A 21204-nucleotide genomic window follows, 5' to 3' on the forward strand; every position below is an offset into this window, starting at 1 on the left:
ATTCACCTTGGCCACCTATTCCACACTACTGGAATCTTCCCAGTCCTTGAGTAATGTGAACAGTAGAGAGAATGTTGGAAAAACCATGAGGATTGGCTAGCAAGGAGCTTCTTTACATGAAAAGCAAGAAGTCCCATTTTCCAAACAAGTTTTGAACGGTGTGATGATGCCATTGGTTGAATGGGTATATTTTGTCCTTTATTTTAAATGAAGAAAGGTTCAGACAGAGGTGCTGAGTAGTCTGCTCAAAAGCCAGTAAAGAGATCTTGTTTTTTTTTAAAGTTGGAACAATAGAAGCAGCCTGAATGGGTAAGGTCAAGCTCCCACAGAATCAGGATTTCTTTTAGTGTTATCCTTTAGTCATAGTTGCTGAGACCTTAAAGCTGGATGTGGAAGTTCTTATTCCTCTCTCTGATACAGCTAAATGCTGGGGTTCTCCTCCTGCTGTTAGGATTACTTGTGAGACAATCAACTTCACTGAATTTACCTTTGCTAAGGATGTGTTTATGGAATGTGACAATATTGGAACAGTTAATTAGTAATAGTTAATATAGATAATTTGGAGCTGCTTGCACAGGGCATAATTTCAATGTTTACAGGTGACGATACTAGCCTTATTGTCCATTTTCTTTAAAAATAAACAACATGAGCATGGTTAACTTAACAATATAGTTTACTATGAATTCAGTTTTGCTTTTTACTTAACATCCATGCCCAGCTCCCAAATATTTACTTGTCTTAGGAAATGTTGCAGTTCATTCACTTTTCCAATGACCAATCCAAAATGGGTTATTAGACCCCTAGAATTTCAGCTATGCATAGAATCATCGAGTGGAACAGCATGGAAACAGACCCTTCGGTCCGATTCATCCATCCAAACCAGATATCCTAAATTAATCTAGTCCCATTTGCCAGCATTTGGACCATATCTCTCTAACCCAACTGATATATTCATCCAGACAATTCTTAAATGTTGATATCGTGCTTGCCTCTCCTGGCAACTCATTCCATACACACACCAGCTTCTCTGTGAAAAAGTTGACTCTTAGCTCCCTTTAAATTTTTCCCCTCTCACCGTAAACCTATGCGGTCAAGTTTTGGACTCCCTTATCCGGGGGAAAATACCTTGGCTATTCATCCTATCCCTGCCCATCATGATTTTATAAACTTCAATGAGGTCACCCCTCAGCGTCTGACACTAAGGAAAATAGTCTCAGTCTATTCAACCTCTTCCTATAGCTCAAACCCTCCCACATCCTTGCAAATCTTTTCTGAACCCTTTCAATTTTAACAACATATTTCCTACAGCAGGGAGAACATAATTGAACACTGTATGTCAAAAGTGGCCTAACCAATGTCCTGCACAACCACAATATGACACTCTAACTCCTATACTTAATGCATTGACCAATAAAGGCAAGCGTACTACACACCTCCTTCATTATCCAATCTATCTGCAACTTCACTCTCCAAGAACTATGATATTGCACTTCAAAGTATCTTTGTTCAGCATCACTCACGAGGACCTGGCCATGAAGTGGAAAGTCCTGTCCTAATTTGCCTTTCCAATTTTCTTGAAGAGCAAATTCTGTGGGAATTTATCTAAATCATCTTTTTGTTTTCTTTAAAGACTTTATAACTGTGGACTCTTCAAGTCATTTGGCCTCACTTTGAGCCTGCCTGGTTTATTTATTGACAGTACATTCCTACAGCTTCCAAGCAATTCTTTCTAAACTGGTTATTCAAGCTGGATTGGTTTCTCCCATCAAGTACAGTGAGGACTATTATAGATTCCTTCCATTAACTAAAACTTCGAGTAAGCCTTCCAGCATTTTTTCCTTCATCAAATCTCTTTGTCGTTAACTGAGCCATTTGCTTCTGTAAGCAAACTTACAAAGGTAATTAAATGATAAATGCTTCTGACTGGGACTCCACCCTGCATCATTTTTACTTGTGGCAACATGGTATGATTTTGGTTAGTTAAAACAAAAATGTAATTAATTTGAGTTACTTGGTTTGATTGATTTTATTGTTGGCACATGCACCAAGGTACATTGAAAAGTGTTTTGCGTATTATTCAGGCAGATAGTACCACACAAAATGCATTCGGGCAGCAGAACAAAGTGTGCAGAATACAATGTTACAGCTGCAGAGAGAGAAGTCAGAATTACCATATTAGAGGTCTGTTCAAGAGTCTGATAACAGCAGGGAAGAAGCTGTTCTTGAATCTATTGATACCTGTATGCAAACACTTCTATCTTCTGCTCGACGGAAGAAGAGAGTATAACTGGGATAGGAGGCGTGATGTGGAGGTGCCGGTGTTGGACTAGTATGGACAATGTTGGAAATCACACAGTACCAGGTTATTGTCCAATAGATTTATTTGGAAGTACAAGTTTTCAGAGCACTGCTCCTTCATCAGGTAACTAATGGGGCAGGATTGTAGGACACAGAATTTATAGTAAAAGATCAAATTGTTGCGATATATTGAACAAACCTAGATTGCTGTTAAGTCTTTAATCAGTAAGAATGGGGATGCAGGTTTCGATGATTAATATGTAAATCCCAGAACTTCTTTCAAGTCACAGTTCCAAGACAACTTAAGGTGTCTTCATGATTTTTACCTTTGAAAACGGAGGGGAATCAGACTGCCTTCAACTGGCTTTTATTGGTAGAGGAATTGAGTTCCGGAGTCCTGAGGTCATGCTGCAGTTGTATAGGACTCTGGTGCGGCCGCATCTGGAATATTGTGTGCAGTTTTGGTCGCCATACTATAGGAAGGATGTGGAGGCACTGGAACGGGTGCAGAGGAAGTTTACCAGGATGTTGCCTGGTATGGTAGGAAAATCCTATGAGGAAAGGCTGAGGCACTTGGGGTTGTTTTCATTGGAGAAAAGAAGGTTTAGGGGTGATTTGATAGAGGTGTACAAGATGATTAGGGGGTTAGATAGGGTTGACAGTGAGAACCTTTTTCCACGTATGGAGTCAGCTATTACAAGGGGGCATAGCTTTAAATTAAGGGGGGGTAGATATAGGACTGATGTTAGGGGTAGGTTCTTCACTCAGCGAGTCGTAAGTTCATGGAATGCCCTGCCAGTAGCAGTAGTGGACTCTCCCTCTTTATGGGTATTTAAGCAGGCATTGGATAGGTATATGGAGGATAGTGGGTTAGTGTAGGTTAGGTGGGCTTTGATCGGCGCAACATCGAGGGCTGAAGGGCCTGTACTGCGCTGTATTCTTCTATGTTCTATGTTCTATGTGTCCTTGATTCTGGCATCTCATGAATAATGAAACCACAATAGACATCCTGGCTTTACCAAGAGGATCATCACGATGCAATCCATTGTTCTGTGTTTGCACTTCTACCTGTGGGTTTGAAGATAAGTGTAGTTTAGATTAAACTTCAAGTATCTTTGAACTTCATTTACCTCTGAGTTGATTATCCACTTCTCAAAAACTGTCCTCATCTTACCAATAGTTAAAACTTTAATTCCTAAAGCTGAAACATATGTTCTGACCTGATGAATGATGAAATTGATTTTTTTCCTGCATAGTTTTTGACATTGACAGGACGAGTTAAGGAGGTTATTGAAAAGGCATATGTGTTCTTGAGATTTAGAGACACAATTTGATTTTATATCTAGAGTTGTGAACCTGTTTTGTCCATGTGGCCAACTACCACTAATTAATATCTTAACTGGACAAAATAGGAAATCAGTCTCCAAAACAGAATAGCATTCATTGTCACATATACTCAATGAGTATAGTGAAAAGTTTATACATTACCAATTACAGCGCTAATTTAGACAGAATTGCAGACACACAGCTTCTTCAGATATAAGATTTGGACAGTGCAGAAATAAAATGTCCAGCATTGCAGAAATAAAAGTTCAGTTCAGCAGACCACACTGGCACCTAGCTTACAGTCCACACCAGGTTCGAGCTCCACACTGCGCTGGCAATACGCCACACTCGGATGTCGCTGTGCCAGACTGTGAGGTCTCATGCCAAGCCGGGAGAAGGGGCCACAGCAGGAATTTGTCACACCAATGCCGAGAGGCCCCTATGGGATGCCAGGAGGTCACTACATCATGCCATGCCAGGAGGCTGTTGTGAGAGGCCATCGTGCCAGAGGAGGCCGGGGATCATCACTCAGCAGAGGCCGAGAGTTGTCACTTGATGGAGGCTGGGAATCGATGCCAGAAGCCAGGAGTTGTAGCTTGCCAGAGTTCAGGAGTTGAAGAGATGGAAAAGCAAGAAGGAGAAGAGAAAAAGAAAAGCACTGAGCGGAAAGGAAAGAGAAGAAAAAGGAGAAGAGCGGGTAGAGTAGATGAGCTCCAGCCAAGAGTCCTACTCCGCTGCCATCTTGCTGAGCCTAATTAGTAGTGCTGTGCTCTTTGAGAAGGTGTGGATGCATTTAAGTGCAGGATTGTGACTGATGGTGTCTTGTACTAGAGAAAAAGCAAGAATTCAGAAAACCAGAGGGCTCAATAGCCAGAGAATTAGATAAAAAGCCAAATAAATGATACTGTGGCCAATCTTCTAGAACATAAACATAGAACAGTACAACAGAGTACAGGCCCTTCACCCCTTAATGTTGTGCCAACCTTCTATCCTACTCTCAGGCAGACTAACCTACATACTCTTCATTGTACTATCGTCCATGTGCCTATGTGCATAAATGTCCCAAATGTATCTGATTCTACTATCACCACTGGCAGTGCATTCCATGCACCCACCCCTCTCTTTGTAAAGAACCTACCTCTGACAATCTCCCCTAAACCTCCCTCTAATTACCTTAAAATTATGCTCCCTCATGATAGACATTTCTGCCCTGGGAAAAAGTCTCTAGCTATCTATTCTATCTTTGGCTCTCAACATCTTGTACACCTCTACCAAGTCACCTCTCATCCTTCTTTGCTCCAATGAGAAAAGCTCTACCTCCCTCAGTCTTTCTTCATAAGACATGCCATCCAGTCCAGGCAGCATCCTGGTAAATCTTCTCTGCATCCTCTCTGAAGCTTCCTTATCTTTCCGATAATGAGGCAATCAGAACTGAACACAGTATTTCAAGTAGGCAAAAGTGAGGACTGCAGGTGTTGGAAACCAGAGGTTAGATTAGAGTGGTGCTGGAAAAGCACAGCAGGTCAGGCAGCATCTGAGGAGCAGGAAAATCGACGTTTCGGGCAAAAGCCCTTAATCAGGAATAGAGGCAGGAAGCTTCCAGGGTGAAGAGATAAATGGTGGTGGGGGGGGGGGGCGGGGGCAGAAGGGGTTGGGGAGTGGAGCTGGGGCTGGGGGGAGCTTCAGGGCAGAGGAGATGACCTGGGAATTGCAGTGACAGAGAGAGGCTCGCTGAGATTCTTGTGGAGAGAGGAGGAGAACTTCTTCAAGGTAGGCATCCTTGCAAGAGGATTCGCAGTAAGGTTAAAATCAAACAGGCAAAAGTGTGGACTGCAGATGCTGGAAACCAAAGTTTAGATCAGTGTGGTGCTGGAAAAGCACAGCAGGTCAGGCAGCAACCGAACCCCGACCTCAAATTTACCTGAACCGTCTCAGACTCCTCCCTCCCCTTCCGAGACCTTTTCATTTCTATCTCGGACATTTACTATAAACCGACCGACTCCCACAGCTACCTAGACTACACCTCCTCCCACCCTGCCCCCTGTAAAAACGACATCCCATATTCCCAATTCCTTCGTCTCTGCCGCATCTGCTCCCAGGAGAACCAGTTCCAATACCGTACAACCTAGATGCCTTCTTCTTCAAAGACCACAATATCTCCCCCAGACGTGGTCGACAATGCCCTCCACCACATCTCCTCCACTTCCCGCTTCTCCGCCCTTGAGCCCCGCCCCTCCAACCGCCGCCAGGACGGAACCCCACTGGTCCTCACCTATCACCCCACCAACCTCCATATACAGCGTATCATCAGCCATCATTTCCGCCACCTCCAAACGGACTCCACCACTAGGGATATATTTCCCTTCCCTCCCCTATCAGCGTTCTGAAAAGACCACTCCCTCCGTGACTCCCTTGTCAGGTCCACTCCCCCCACCAACCCAACCTCCACTCCTGGCACCTTCCCCTGCAACCGCAAGAAGTGCAAAACTTGCGCCCACACCTCCCCCCTTACTTCCCTCAAGGCCCCAAGGGATCCTTCCATATCCGCCACAAATTCACCTGCACCTCCACACACATCATTTACTGCATCTGCTGCACCCAATGTGGCCTCCTCTATATTGGGGAGACAGGCCGCCTACTTGCGGAACGTTTCAGAGAACACCTCTGGGACACCCGGACCAACCAGCCCAACCACCCCGTAGCTCAACACATCAACTCCCCCTCCCACTCCACCAAGGACATGTAGGTCCTTAGACTCCTCCATCGCCAGACCATAGCAACACGATGGTTGGAGGAAGAGCGTCTCATCTTCCGCCTAGGAACCCTCCAACCACAAGGGATAAACTCCGATTTCTCCAGTTTCCTCATTTCCCCTCCCCCCACCTTGTCTCAGTCAAATCCCTCGAATTCAGCACCGCCTTCCTAACCTGCAATCTTCTTCCTGACCTCTCTGCCCCCACCCCACTCTGGCCTATCACCCTCACTTTGACCTCCTTCCACCTATCGCATTTCCAACGCCCCTCCCCCAAGTCCCTCCTCCCTACCTTTTATCTTCGCCTGCTGGATGCGCTTTCCTCATTCCTGAAGAAGGGCTTATGCCCGAAACGTTGATTCTCCTGTTCCTTGGATGCTGCCTGACCTGCTGCGCTTTTCCAGCAACCCAGTTTTCAGCTCTTAAACTCAATCCCCCACTAATGAAAGCCAATCCAGCATACACCATCTGAACAACCTATCAACCTGGGTGGCAACTTTGAGGGATCTATGGACTCTCCACACTGCCAAGATTCCTGCCTTTAACCCTGTATTTTGCATTTAATTTCAACCTTCCAAATTGAATGACTTCACACTTTTCCAGATTGAACTCCATCTGTCACTTATCAACCCAGTTCTGCATCCTGTCAATGTGCCATTGAAGCCTACAACAGCCTTCAACACTATTCAGCACTCCACCAACCTTCGTGTCATCAGCATACTTACTAACCCACTCTTCCACTTCCAGATAGATCCAGAGTCAGGCAAGGCTGCCCACTCTCTCCTCCTTGTTTTTGTGTTGTAGAGATCCCTTTGCTGAGTTTGTCAAGAAGGATGTGAGCAGTAGATAAGTGTCTATTCCAGGTAGTGGAAGCCAGCAAGTTAAAGCCTCCCTGTACATAAATGATGTAACTGTTTTCTGCTCAGATTTGCTATCAGTGCACAGAGTCATGACCTCAGAAACTCAGCCCAAGATAGACCAGGCCTGCAGGGGTTCCATATGCAAAGCTCTGGGTTGAGAGGGGAGGAACATATCCAGTATTGCCCACATCCTGATGGCCATCTTTGTATGTGGCTGTATCAACCTGTGCTGAGACCTTTGGTATATAAACACCAAGTGTCACTTTGTACTGAGTTTGTACCTGTCCCCAATGTAGCAAAGGATGGGACTGGCCACACTATCATAGAACATAGGGCAGCACGGTGGCACAGTGGTTAGCACTGCTGCCTCACAGCGCCAGAGACCCGGGTTCATTTCCCGACTCAGGCGACTGACTGTGTGGAGTTTGCACATTCTCCCCGTGTCTGCGTGGGTTTCCTCTGGGTGCTCTGGTTTCCTCCCACAGTCCAAAGATGTGCAGGTCAGGTGAATTGGACATGCTAAATTGCCCATAGTGTAAGGTAAAGGGGTAAATGTAGGGGAATGGGTGGGTTGCAGGTCGGTGTGGACTTGTTGGGCCGAAGGGCCTGTTTCCACACTGTAAGTAATCTAATCTAATCTAATCTAATCTAAACACTCCAAGGTAGCTGGACCATTCCATATCACCTGTCCTTCATGGAGAAATTTGCCCTTGACCACAGGAAATGGTGAGCAAGCAGAATCCTCAAGGCCCTGAGGGAAAAGGAGAGGGTGGATCCTGTCATATGGTTCCCTGAGCAGACTGTCAGTCATTTGGCAGAATGCCTCATCACCAGAATTTTCCAACAATTTTCCGACATGGCTTGGCTGGTGGTGGGAAGGGCACTACCTATGAAATCTTTCATGGACACCCAGTCAGTCTGTATTGCTGCATGTTGCCCTCAAAGCAGCTGCAGGGCAGTTGAGACTGTCACACAGCTCCTTCTGGAATGTGCCTTTGCAAAGGAGGTCTGGAGGAAGATGCAGTGCTTTGTATCAAGATTCATTCTGAGCAGCTCTGTGACATGTACCTCTTACTCTATGGTTTGTTCTCCGGGATAAATATCAACTGCACCTGGAGGATTATAAGCTTGATGAAAGATGCTCTTTGGGCTGCCCAAAATTTGTTGGTCTTCCAGAACAAGGAGTTGACCCTGGCTGAGTGTTGCAGACTGGCACATTCCAAGGTCCAGGACTACATGCTGAGGGATGCACTAAATCTCAGGACAGCTGCTTCCAAGGCTGAGTGGGAAAAGACTACTGTCTGAGGTCTTCCTGCTAAAGCTAAATAGGGGACTGTTATTGGACTCTCCTAGTGCCTCAAATATATGTAAATATTAGCATTGTATGTTTAAGAGAGGTCCTTGATTTTTTGGAGAGAGTCAAAATTCAATATTATGTTTATTTAGCTTTATGTTGATATGCAGCTTTACAGAACCAAACTGCTTTTGTGACAATGTACATATCCAAAAAGAATAAAGATTTTTTTGAAATAAAAAAATTAGCTTGCTCTCTTTCCATGGTTACTGCCTGACCTGCTGTGATCTCCAGCATTTTATTTTCTGTACAGATTCCACCGTCTGCAATAATTTGCTCCATCATAGATTTAACATTTGGTACAAGGTATAAAAGGGAAATGTGGAGAATTCTTTTCAGCTGGAGTGTTGGGATCTGGGTGACTTACTTGAAAGTGTGAAGGAAGCTGATTTCACAAATAAATTTCCAAAGGATTTGAACATGTACTTAATCATGAGAAACCTGCAAGGTTATAGATAAAATGGTGTACAGTTGATTCTGTGAGAACATGTGTTTCTTCAATATGAACTAACTTTAATGTGATTGAAGAATTTAGACCGTTATTTGAAAGACACAAACTTGCCTTTGCTGTATTGACTATAAAGAAATTCTGACCCCATTAGTTTAAATGGCGCAGCTATTGCGCGATTTTCTTATAACGCAAGATCACACAAGAATGGAACTATCTGGTTAAATCAGAATCGTCTGCAGAAAGAACTCAGCACAACTGCTTTTACAAAGTACATTGGACTGAATGCCTCCTAATGTTTTGCATGATTCTACAATTATGGAACATATTGGAATTAATTAATTTCATATATATTTCAACGAGTAATAAAGTATTTTTAAGTGGTATATTTTATAATGTTAATGTGTTTATGGCAAACCAGATCATTGCTGATTTTATTCAGTTGAACTGTATTGGTTGTCTTCCAAAACTTCCAGTTAGTAATGCTGATATTCAGCTTGTCATACTATTCTGTTAACTTGTCTTCAGACACATCCTTTTAATAACCTGCATTTAACTCTCACACTGTATGTCTTTCTCTCCCTCTCCTTTTGTTTCTTTCAGCCTTGGAATTCTGTGAGGCTCCACCAGTGCTATGTGCTGGATATCAGACTGACATGTGTGATCCTTCCCAGCATGGATACCCAATGATAATAGGTTCTGACGTTGACACTGAAACAGAAGGAGCTGCATCTCCAGATCATGCTTTAAGATTGTGGATGAGAGAAATCAAATCTGAACATAGCTCCTGTCTGTCAAGTCGTGCTAATTCAATGCTTTCTCTCACTGACACTGAACAGGAAAGGAAGTCTGATGCAGAAAATGGTAAGGAATAAAACTAAGTTCTGTAAAATATTGTTTTTCAATGGCATGTATTCAGTTGATATTAAATCAATTATATATGCATGTTAAGAATGAAGCTTTTCTCAGTGGTATTGAAAGACGTGGATTAGTTTAACGTTGCAGAGCAGTTCACTGTATGAATATAATGACAATAGGATTCGTGCCCTTATCCAGCTGCTCTGAACTAACATAGTTAGGACTGTGTTTTAATTCTGCTAATATATGTATATATTATGTTCACTCATATTTTGAAAATCCAAAGTTTGGAATCACTTGAATATCTCTATGTTCTTGCTTTGTTTTACTTTATCATCAGTTGTATAAATTCATGCATGACAGACTAAGTTCTATTGTAGTTTTGAGTTCTATTCTTCTATTTGCAGAAGAGCAAAATATATATTTTTAACAGCAAGTTTGTGAACAACATGTTTGCATGTGTGGTACATCACTGGTAGGACCTGAGTTTATTTCAAAGGGAAATATTCATCATTGATTTGATAGGAGACTGAGATTTAGAGTGGCATTTGAGCTGCTTATGAAAACATTAGATTTTCTGAGAAAACATTAAGGTGGAAGGAGCTGAATATCTCAGATTCATTGCATATAATGACTTGTTTTCTGTGCATCTTACTTTTCTTCTGAGAAAGTAACTGGAGGAATGTGGAATAAGTTCAATATATTTGGATGGACAGGTACCACACTTGAATATGCACACAATGGTATTGATTTTAGGAAAGCTCCATGTGTTTGACAGTGAATTAGAGTCAATGTTAAAAAGTAAATATTGGAAAGCACAATTGAATACCCAGTCGTTGAAAGAATTAGTTGTGTTTTCCAGCATTGCCAATTGAGTGCCAGATTGTTTTAAGATATTTTTGCAAAACATTCAGAAGGGGCAATTTTAACCTGGGGAAACCAGGCAGTCATGCAGTCAACATTACACATAGAGACCTATTTACTGAGTGTTACTGTAATCTTCAGAGTTCTGATTTTAACAGGAATATTAATTAATTTAACCTAATTAAATCACCAATCGGACTGGTCCAGCTGACTATTTTACAACCCATAATGATCCACACTGCATGCTCCTCCCCTTTATGGTACAGTCTGACCTCACCATTTACTTGACTGATAGGGGGCTAATCCTTCAGTGGTCTTGCGGTGCCCTTCATCCATGCAGCTATTACTTGCAGATGTTTTGGATGGGATACTGAGTGGATCTTATGGTTGAAGCTGGGGATGTTAAATCTTTACTATCTGAAGCTTCTGAGTTTGGAGCAGGTATCTGCTCCTGTACCTTGACCTTCAGCTGCACAGTGACCATCCCAACTTAAAATTGGTACTAGAGGTTGAAATTTGGTTTTGAATCTGCAAAGGAATTTTCCACCTTGACTGAGATAGTGCTTGAGATCAATTGCCATTGAACAAAATGATTTTACAGCATATTATGAAGTTCCTCAGTCATTTCAGTTATTTTAAATTAAAGAGATACCATTTTATTTCCTCCAGTGAAATAGGAACAAAAAGGGCAAAGAGATTCTGTGATTGCTAGAAATTGCAACTGAAAATTCTGCCATACATAGAAGGTCATGGAAAAAAGTTCAGGTTAATGTTTAGGATAGATACATTCTGCCAGCATTTTGATGAAAAGTGTCAAGCTGTGTTCTTCAGATGCTGACTGACCTTTTGTGTACTTTCAGCATTTCCTTTTCATACCAAACCTCCAGAATTTAATTTCTCAACGATTTAACTTCATGCAGTACTAAGTAAATGATAATGCCATTCAAATATTCCTATTAGAAAAGGCTACTTTTTTTGTTAGATAATCTCTTAATAGATCCAAATGCACATTAAGTATTTATAGAACTCCAAGATTTAAATGATTATCAAATACTCAGTAGAATGAAAAAGGTAATTCGTGCAAATTGTTCGAATATTTTTGAAATTATAAACCTATTCAGATCCAAAGCTTCAAACGCACAATGTTGCTATTTAAGTATTTCATGTAGTTAAAAATTATGCCAATGCATTCAGTGGTTACTGGGCTATGAAAATTTTATTATATCACATTAGAAGCTAATGTCCTTAAGGATCCTAACTGAGAAGAGTTTAGCCATCTTGATTCAATTTCCTGTGATTATAAATCTAAATCACAAAATCATCCATTATTTAGCATTAACCTGGTATTTTTATAGAGAAAGTCCTGTGGGAAAATGACCTGTTCCCTCACACAGTAAAGTGAATTATTTCAGCTGCTATTGTGTGAAGACTTGATGAATTGACCATTCAAATATGATTAAGACAAAATACATATTTTTTCTGAAATAATGTAATTCTCTTTAGTTTGTTTTTGTTTATGGGAGCTGTTAGATTTATGCAATCAGAAGGATGTTGTGAAACTTGAAAGGGTTCAGAAAAGATTTACAAGAATGTTGCTAGGGTTGGAGGATTGAGCTACAGGGAGAGGCTGAACAGGCTGGGGCTGTTTTCCCTAGAGCATCAGAGCCTGATGAGTGACCTTATAGAGGTTTATAAAATCATGAGGGACATGGATAGGATAAATAGAGAAAGTCTTTTCCCTGTGGTGGGGGAGTCCAGAACTAGAGGGTATAGGTTTAGGGTGAGAGGGAAAAGATATAAAAGGGACCTAAGGGGGCAACATTTTCATGCAGAGGGTTGTGCATGTATGGAATGAGAAAGTAGTGGAGGCTGGTACAATTGCAGCGTTTAAAAGGCATCTGGATGGGTATAGGAATAGGAAGGTTGAGAAGGATATGGGCCAAGTGCTGGCAAATCAGACTATATTAATTTAGAATATCTGGTCGGCATGGATGAGTTAGACCAAAGGGTCTGTTTCTTGCTGTACATTTCTATGACTCTATGACTCTATATCGACCTATCTTCAGTCAGTCATCTTTGTGACTAAAATAATGTCTAATAGATCATCATTTCTAATGAGAGTCTTAGTCACGGGGTAGTTTCAGATAACCTTTATTGCAGCTTTATTTTCATTACAGCTTCATTTCTCCACAACACTAAGGCACTCAACAAGCTTCAGAATGCCTTAACTTATGCAGTTTATACTTGATGCACATATGCTCCATGCCCCCCTCTTCCTTTCTTTTCTATTGGTCAGAAGCACTGAGCAATCCTTTCGTAATTGGGTTTCTGGTACAGCATTTTACACAGTTCAAGCTTGCCTCAGCAAATTATTTTACTTGCTGATAGTAACAACAAAGAGATGGACAGGCTAATGGTCCACCCCACCCCAGTTCTCAGCTTCATGATATTAATAGACTCTCTTATTGAAATTGATATGGAGGCTGCTTTTGCTGTCAGATGGCTTTGAATCTTTTCATCTAATGCTATTTGTGATTTCTTTGTGTATAAGATAATCTGTAACTACTTCAGAATCTATATCTATGATCATCTTAAAAATTTTAACTAAAACCTACTCTTGGTATTGTAACAGATTGATTTAGTTATTCAAGAGCTCTAATTAGTGTGAAATGTTCTTATCTATGTTTTATCTGTCAGTAACTGCAACTGCACATTCTATCTCAGTCCAGTAACCTTGAGTTGACAGAGCTACTATTGTTCTACTTGTGAAGACTGCATGAAGCAAATATTTTCCCAAAGCCTCTAACTACTGTCAGCCATGCTTTACTGTATTAGACATGGGCAGCCATCAACCATTTTGTGCTGCTCGGTCATGGCCAGCCCTAATAATGTCTCTCTTTTCTGACATCATTCTCTGCATGAGTTGACTCCTTAAACTCAATCATTTCAGTCTCTATGGTAAAAACAAGGACTGCAGATGCTGGAAAACCGAGTCTGGATTACAGTGGTGCTGGAAAAGCACAGCAGGTCAGGCAACATCCAAGGAGCAGGAAAATCGATGTTTTGGGCAAAAACCCTTCATCAGGAATAGAGGCAGGGTGCCTGCAGAGTGGAAAGATAAAGGAGAGGGGGGTGGGGAGGTGGGGATAAAGTAGCATAGAGTACAATAGGTGAATGGGGGTGGGGATGGAGGTGATATGTCAAAGAGGAGGGTGGGACAAGGTAGCAAAGAGTACAATGAGTGAATGCGGGTGGGGATGAAGGTGATAGGTCAGAGAGGAAGGTGGAGTGGACAGGTGGAAAGGAAAATAGGCAGGTAGGACAGATCATGGGGATGGTGCTTAGCTAGAAGGTTGGAACTGGGTAAGGTGGGGGAAGAGGAAATGAGGAAACTGGTGAAGTCCACATTGATGCCCTGGGGTTGAAGTGTTCCGAGGCGGAAGATGTGGTGTTCTTCCTCCAGATGTCGGGTAGTGAGGGAGCAGTGGTGGAGGAGGCCCAGGACCTGCATGTTCTCAGCAGAATGGGAGGGGGATTTGAAATGTTGGGCTACAGGGTGGTGGGGTTAATTGGTGCAGATGTCCCAGAGATGTTCCCTAAAGTGCTCCGTGAGGAGGCGTCCAGTCTCCCCAATGTAGAGGAGACCGCATCAGGAGCAACGGATACAATAAATGATATTGGTGCATGTGCAGGTAAAACTTTGATGGATGTGGAAAGCTCCTTTGGGGCCTTGGATAGAGGTGAGGGAGGAGGTGTGGGTGCAGGTTTTTCAATTCCTGCGGTGGCAGGGGAAGGGAGGGTGAGTTGTTGGGGGGCATGGACCTGACCTGGTAGTCATGGAGGGAATGGTCTTTGCAGAAAGCGGATAGGGGTGGGGAGGGAAATATATCCCTGGTGGTGGGGTCAGTTTGGAGGTGGCGGAAATGTCGGTAGATGATTTGGTTTATGCGAAGTTTGGTAGGGTGGAAGGTGAGCACTGGGGGGTTCTGTCCTTGTTATGGTTGGAGGGGTGGTTCGAAGGCAGAGGTGCGGGATGTGGACGAGAAGCGTTGGAAGTCATCTTTAATCACGTGGGAAGGGAAATTGCGGTCCCTAAAGAAAGAGGCCATCTGGTGTGTTCAGTGGTGGAACTGGTCCTCCTGGGAGCAGATACGGCGGAGGCAGAGGCATTGGGAATATGGGATGGCATTTTTGCAGGAGGTAGGGTGGGAAGAGGTGTAATCCAGGTAGCTGTGGGAGTCAGTGGGTTTGTAAAAAATGTCAGTGTCAAGTCGGTCATCATTAATGGAAATGGAGAGGTCCAGGAAGGGGAGGGAGGTGTCAGAGGTGGTCCAGGTGAAAGAAGATGAAACAGCGAATGTTTGATACAGCAAGCAGGCACTACTGGGATTTCTCCACCCTGCAGGCTTCCTGCCTCTATTCCTGATGAAGGGCTTTTGCCCAAAACTTCAATTTTCCTGCTCCTCGGATGCTGCCTGACCTGCTGTACTTTTCCAGCACCACTCTAATTCATTTCAGTCTCTATGTCAGAGTAACTTTTCCTCTCATTCTTTGTTTTTCATTTATCTCTCCCTTTGCATAAACTCTCATACCCGTGTTCAAGTCCACACTCCCAACTTTGCCATTCGAAATGACCTTCTTCTCTCACCCATTAGCTCAATCAGATGAAGTAATTGTTAATGACCACCTTGAATACCTCATTACTCGCATCCTCATCCTCTTTGAGCCCAATTACTTATGATTTAGTGCCAGAAATGCTTGCACCAAAGATTTTGTAACTGTACTTTTAATATACTATTTCTAAACTTTCCTCAGTCTGGACTTTGATTCATCTCAATGCTTGTGCAATTAATGATCTGCTGAACCAATTATTCAGCTCTGTCTTTGGTCTTCTTGTCTCCAGTAAAACCTTTACTGTCTCTAAGCTTGGTTGCTCCTTCTGCTCCATCTTTGCTCTCAAAACTCTTAAGTACTCCAGAGCTTGTCTAATTATCACATGCCAAATGTAGCTGGGCCAGGTCAAACACTCTTGGAATTTGTTTTCATTTGTCAAAATCATTCAAACCCCAAAATAATTCTGCTTTCTATTCTCAATTATCTTTGTAAATACGCTTCCCTGATTCGACCTTCAGTTTTTGTTCTTGCAATTTGTCTCATTCTCCATGTTGTATCATCTTTTTTAATGTGTATTCATTTCAATTTCAAGAATTTGCTTCATCACTGTTTGTGGCAGAATATCTCATGTCCTAAAAAACTTGGTTGCTTGCATCTTCATTCATAAGTTTCCAAGTTTATAAACTTTCACTTGACCTTTGACTTTTTATTCAAAATTTTTGTGTTTAGAAAATCTGATACTATTTCTATTACCGTTTTCTGACAGTGGCTCCTCTCATATTTCTTTGCTTCTATGTTTTCTTAACAATTTTGGCTTTGACTGATTCAGCTTGATTTGTTATGTGCCTCCTTCTTAAATTTCATTTCAATTTTAATATCCCTACTCATCCAAAAATCTTCAATTTTGCCACATTCTCTTCACTTTGTGGGTATATGTTAGCTATTATTCTAAACATATCCTGTCTGGAATATAACCAGTTTGTCTTATCTGCCAATTTGGTTTGCAATGTTGCTGATCTAATTCCCTCATTAAATCTTCTTCATTATTTTTTTTCAATTACGAGCCTTAGACATTTTTCTCAGTTCTCATATCAAATTTAATTACCATTGCTGTTCCATAGAGAAATGATCCTTACCTACTTTTTCCCATTAATTTATTCACACTGGATGTATTTATTTGTAATGGAAGAGGTGATGGCCTGATAATATTATTGCTAAATTATTCATTCAGAGACCCAGGTAATGTTCTGGGGACCTGTGTTCAATGGCAAATGATGCACCTTGAATTCAATAAAAATCTGGAATTAAAAATCTAACAATGACCATGTTGATTGTCAGCTAATACCCACCTCTGGAGATGGAAATTTGCCATTGTTACCTGGTCTGGTCTACATGTGACTCCAAAACCACAGAAATATGGTTGATTCTTAACTGCCCGCTGGCCAATTAAGGATGGGCAAAAAATGTTGGCCGAACCAGAAATATCCAGTTTCTATGAATGAATAAAAAAGAACCAGTACTCTTTCTCTTTCTTAGGATTAAAAGCAATTTTATCTAATTTTGTAAATAAACTTAGATTGGCTGCAGAAATCTTTGCTGCATTTCATGGTTAAATTAGTTTCCCCAGTGTATCTTTGAATAATTAAAATTATCTCTGTTTATGACTCTGACTTGCAATATGTTTGTCATATTTTCCTAAGAATTATTTTCACTGGTTGTTGGTTTATAACAAAATTTGATTTTATCATACCATCTGTACCATCCTTATGTTCTAATGTAGTTAAGGAATATTTGATTAATAGTTACTAATATTTTGTAGAACAGATATACAGAAACAAACCAGTAGCCCAAGAAATCTCTGCTACTGTTTTGACATTTCACTTGAACTCTTTTTGCCCTACTATCCTTCGTTGTCTGGCCATTTAAATTAAAGAACTACAGTATTTATACACAATTAAGTTCTTACAGTGACATATTTCAGGAATGGGGAGAAAATTCAGAAATCTGAAGTGCAAAGAGACTTGGGAGTTCTAGTCGAGGATTCTCACAAGGTAAACTTGCAGGTTGAGTCAGTAGTTGCGAAGGCAAATGTAATGATGGCATTTATTTTGAGAGGACTTGAATATAAAAACAGGGATGTACTTCTGAGGCTCTATAAAGCTCTGGTCAGATGCATTTGGAGTATTATGCACAGTTTTGGGCTCCATATCTCAGGAAGGATGTACTGGCCTTCGAGCGTGTTCAGAAAAGGTTCACGAGAACGGACACAGAATGAAAAGCTTAACATACGAGGAATGTTTGAGGACTCTAGGTCTATACTCGATGGAGGTTAGAAGGATGAGGGGGATCTAATGGAAATATACAGAATACTGAATGGCCTGGACAGAATAGGTGTTGGGAAGATGTTTCCATTAGGAGCGACCAGGACCCAAGGGTATAATCTGAGAGTAAAGGGAAGACCTTTTAGAACGGAGATAAGAAGAAACTTCTTAGCCAGAAAGTGGTGAACCTATGGAATCCATTGCCGCAGAAGGCTGTGGAGGCAAGGTTCTTGGGTATCAAGGGTTACAGGGAAAAAGCAGGATTGAAAAACTTATCCACCATGATTGAATGGCAGATCAGACTCAATGGGCTGAATGGCCCAATTTCTGCTCCTATACCTTATGATCTTGCATTGCATATCATGTACTTTTTTTCCGCCATCTGCAGTTGTGGCCTGTTCTGACATATATGAGCTTGGTCCTTGAAAGGGTAAGTAGGGAGGAGTGGTTTATCCACTATGACAATATTACATGGACTTGGTGAGAACACAGCTCAAGATTTTGAATGAGTAACATGTGCCATCTAGATAATCCCCATACTGTCAATAGCAGTGTCAGTCACATCAAAGTAACTTCAGTATGGTTACTTTTAGGCAATAAGCAACATTTTATTTAAAACAAGAACCTCTTGTTAGACAAGCAAGTGGTTTTTCTCCAACACACAAAACCAAATGGACTCTGTAGATTTCTTTCCTAAAAGAGGTTTGGTGGTAGAATGCTACCCCACAGTGATAAATGGCACAGACATCTTCATACAACAAGGGGGTCAACGGTTATGACTTATTGATAAAACATAGTGCCCACAATAAGTGCCCACCTCCGGAATATTTAAACACCGATGTGTCAATTCATGGTATTTTATGTTTGTAGGATATGACCATTGCTGTTGACTGTTGCTAATTGCCCTTGAGCAGGCATGACTAGACTTCTTAAATTGATTAAACTTTGATTCAGCAACTCTGAAGGAAAGTTGATAAAGTTAAAAATCAGTATGGTTTGTCGCTTGGGTAGGAACTTTTAGATGGGTACTGTTGACATTTGGCATGGAAGGTGATGTTGAAAGAGGCTTATTAAGTTGTTGCAATGTATCTTGTATATAGTGCACACTGCTGCCTCTGGAAGGAATAAATATTCAGATTATCGTTGAGCTCTCTATCCACTGGGCTGCTTTTTCCTGAATCGTATTGAGATTCTTGAGCTGCCCTCAAGGTATTCCATGGCACTGATGATCGAGGATTTGGGGACTCAGGAGGTGAGAAAGTCACAGTATTTATACATCTAGTCCCATGTAGTTTCCACTCAGCGGTAAATCAACATTCACCCCCTCCTCCCACACCACCCCCCCCCCCCCCCCCCCACCAGTACCCCCACCATTACCACCACCAGCACCACCACCACCCTGAGAGTATTGATGCAGGAAGATTGAGTGATAGTGGACAAATAATTACTCGGTAATGCAGAGTTGAAATGTTACTAAAAAGAGATACCATATCAAAGCTTTTCATTTTGCATTTAATCAGAACTGGAACATAAGAAAACAAAATTACTTAGGGAAGACCAGTTTATATAAGAAAATATGCTGATTTGTAAGACCATTGTTGGTACAGCAATGCAGCAAGAACTGTTAAGTATCATTTTAATCAGCTAATTAATCTCTAAATTAAGGCATTTATAGATCTTAAGGTTTGGTGGCTTGTTTAGCTTCAGGCTGAACTCGATCTTTCTTCTAGCTTGGGTGTCAAGATAGTAAAGATGTAGATGGTTCATTCATTACTTCTTCTGGGGACAGCAGATGCTAGCTTGATTCTTTAATCTCTGCATGCAGTACATAGACAGTCAAAACACCAAGATAATAACTGGAATGGAGAAAAAGTTTGAAAACAATAGGTTCTGGTTAATATTAGCATACCTGTGGTGATTCCATTCAAAAGACCCAACTTGTCAAAGGAGCAGACAAGTTTACCTGCCTTGTCACATGACTATTTCTCTCCAGTTGCCCACGCAGTCAAATATGACTTTGGATAATATATTCCAGATGCCTGATTTACATAATAACATTATGTCTCGGCACATGTCTCCAATGACCAGAGTCTCATTATCCAAGTGGTTATATCTACTAGTTCATTCCCCTCCAATGATTCTTTCAAAATCCCTGCTAACAAGTTGTCTCCATTTCAATGGATTTAGAATATTGCAGGTGCAGCAATGTAAATGTTCTGCCATCTTCGATTGCAATGTCGTGATACTGGAATGTGGCATCAACCTTTCGAATGATTTCAACTCATGATTTTCAGTTAGCAAATTCAAATTATTATTTTTCATATAAAGCAAGACCTTCCAACACTTTCTGTAGAGAACATTCATATGTATGGCACCATCTTCTGCAACTACTTTTTAAGTGTTCTCAATTTTAGCTATTATTAGTGGGTTTAAAAAATAATAATTTACTGTCTCTTGATTGTGATGCCTTAGTCCTCTATTTCGGTTACTTACTTTCAAGTTAACCTGTTCAATACCATCTTTTCCACAAGTCTTTCTGGAAGACCTCTGTAGATTCTTCCACTAATTTCTAACTGGTGAGTCTTCCAGCTTGTGTTCCCTCACAAAATTCAAACTGAGGTTAAGGCCTTGAGTTTCATTCTTGAAGCAAGTGCACAGAAAGGGGAGAAATCCCAACTCTGCAAAATTGACCTTTAAAAATGGCTGCCTGTAATCTTTGGATATTTGGTTTGGTGCAGCTTGGATTTGGAACTGAGCCTGGTGACATGGGAAAATTTTCCACACGGCTGCAAGTTCGCTGAGTGACTAGGCAGAAACCTTGCAGCTTCGAAATTAAGATTCAAAATTAAAATCTCCTCCAAACTCTCTGTACTCATCATCCATAGTTCCCTATATCCCTCTACCAATCCTCATGGCCCCTCAAATCCTGTATGCCAACCTATGCAAATGAATCCATCCACCAAATTCCCTAATACCTTCCTGTACCACCTTATCTCCATTTCATCATCCCCTAAAAGACCTTCTTTTATCTGGTCTAATCCCAAAATCTGAGTTTGAGACACCAAAGATTACAAAATCAGATTTCAGTGGGGGAGCTCATTATTACAATGAGAATCAAAGATGCATGAACCATGGAAAGTCTTCAAACCCAGACTGACGAAAATGAGAAATACAAGAATAATTTTGGCATTTCTGCTCTTCATGATGAAAATCAAGGCCGATGAGTCACTCTCATATTCCCAAAGATGAATGATGCCATTGGTATTTTGCTCTGCTTGTATTGCAGGCCTAGGTGAGCTCTCTGTGAGCTGCCAACCACAAGGCCCAACCTTTCTGTAGCTTCCCTAAGGTTCACCCATATTTATGACAATATCTATTCTGAGGAAGGGTAACTCATCCTGAAACATTAACCCTGATTTCTCTCCACAGATGCTGCCAAATCTGCTGAGCTTTTCCCGCAATTTCTGTTTTTGTTCTTTGCATGTAGCCTGTTCTGGGATGTCTTCAAA

The 21204-nt window shown here is 41.4% G+C and overlaps 1 protein-coding gene across 5 annotated transcripts in view; it reads left to right on the top strand.

Annotated features, from left to right (window-relative positions):
* Positions 1-21204, top strand: part of tenm1 (teneurin transmembrane protein 1) — a 2368941-nt gene that overhangs the window by 1652474 nt on the left and 695263 nt on the right. For all 5 annotated transcript variants that reach the window (XM_072595290.1, XM_072595294.1, XM_072595295.1 and 2 more), the window contains one exon: positions 9642-9902. In XM_072595290.1, the coding sequence (XP_072451391.1) occupies positions 9642-9902 (261 nt within the window). The remainder of the gene's footprint in view (positions 1-9641; positions 9903-21204) is intronic.

Source organism: Chiloscyllium punctatum, chromosome 25 (genome assembly GCF_047496795.1).
Source record: "Chiloscyllium punctatum isolate Juve2018m chromosome 25, sChiPun1.3, whole genome shotgun sequence".
Taxonomy (NCBI): Eukaryota; Metazoa; Chordata; class Chondrichthyes; order Orectolobiformes; family Hemiscylliidae; genus Chiloscyllium; species Chiloscyllium punctatum.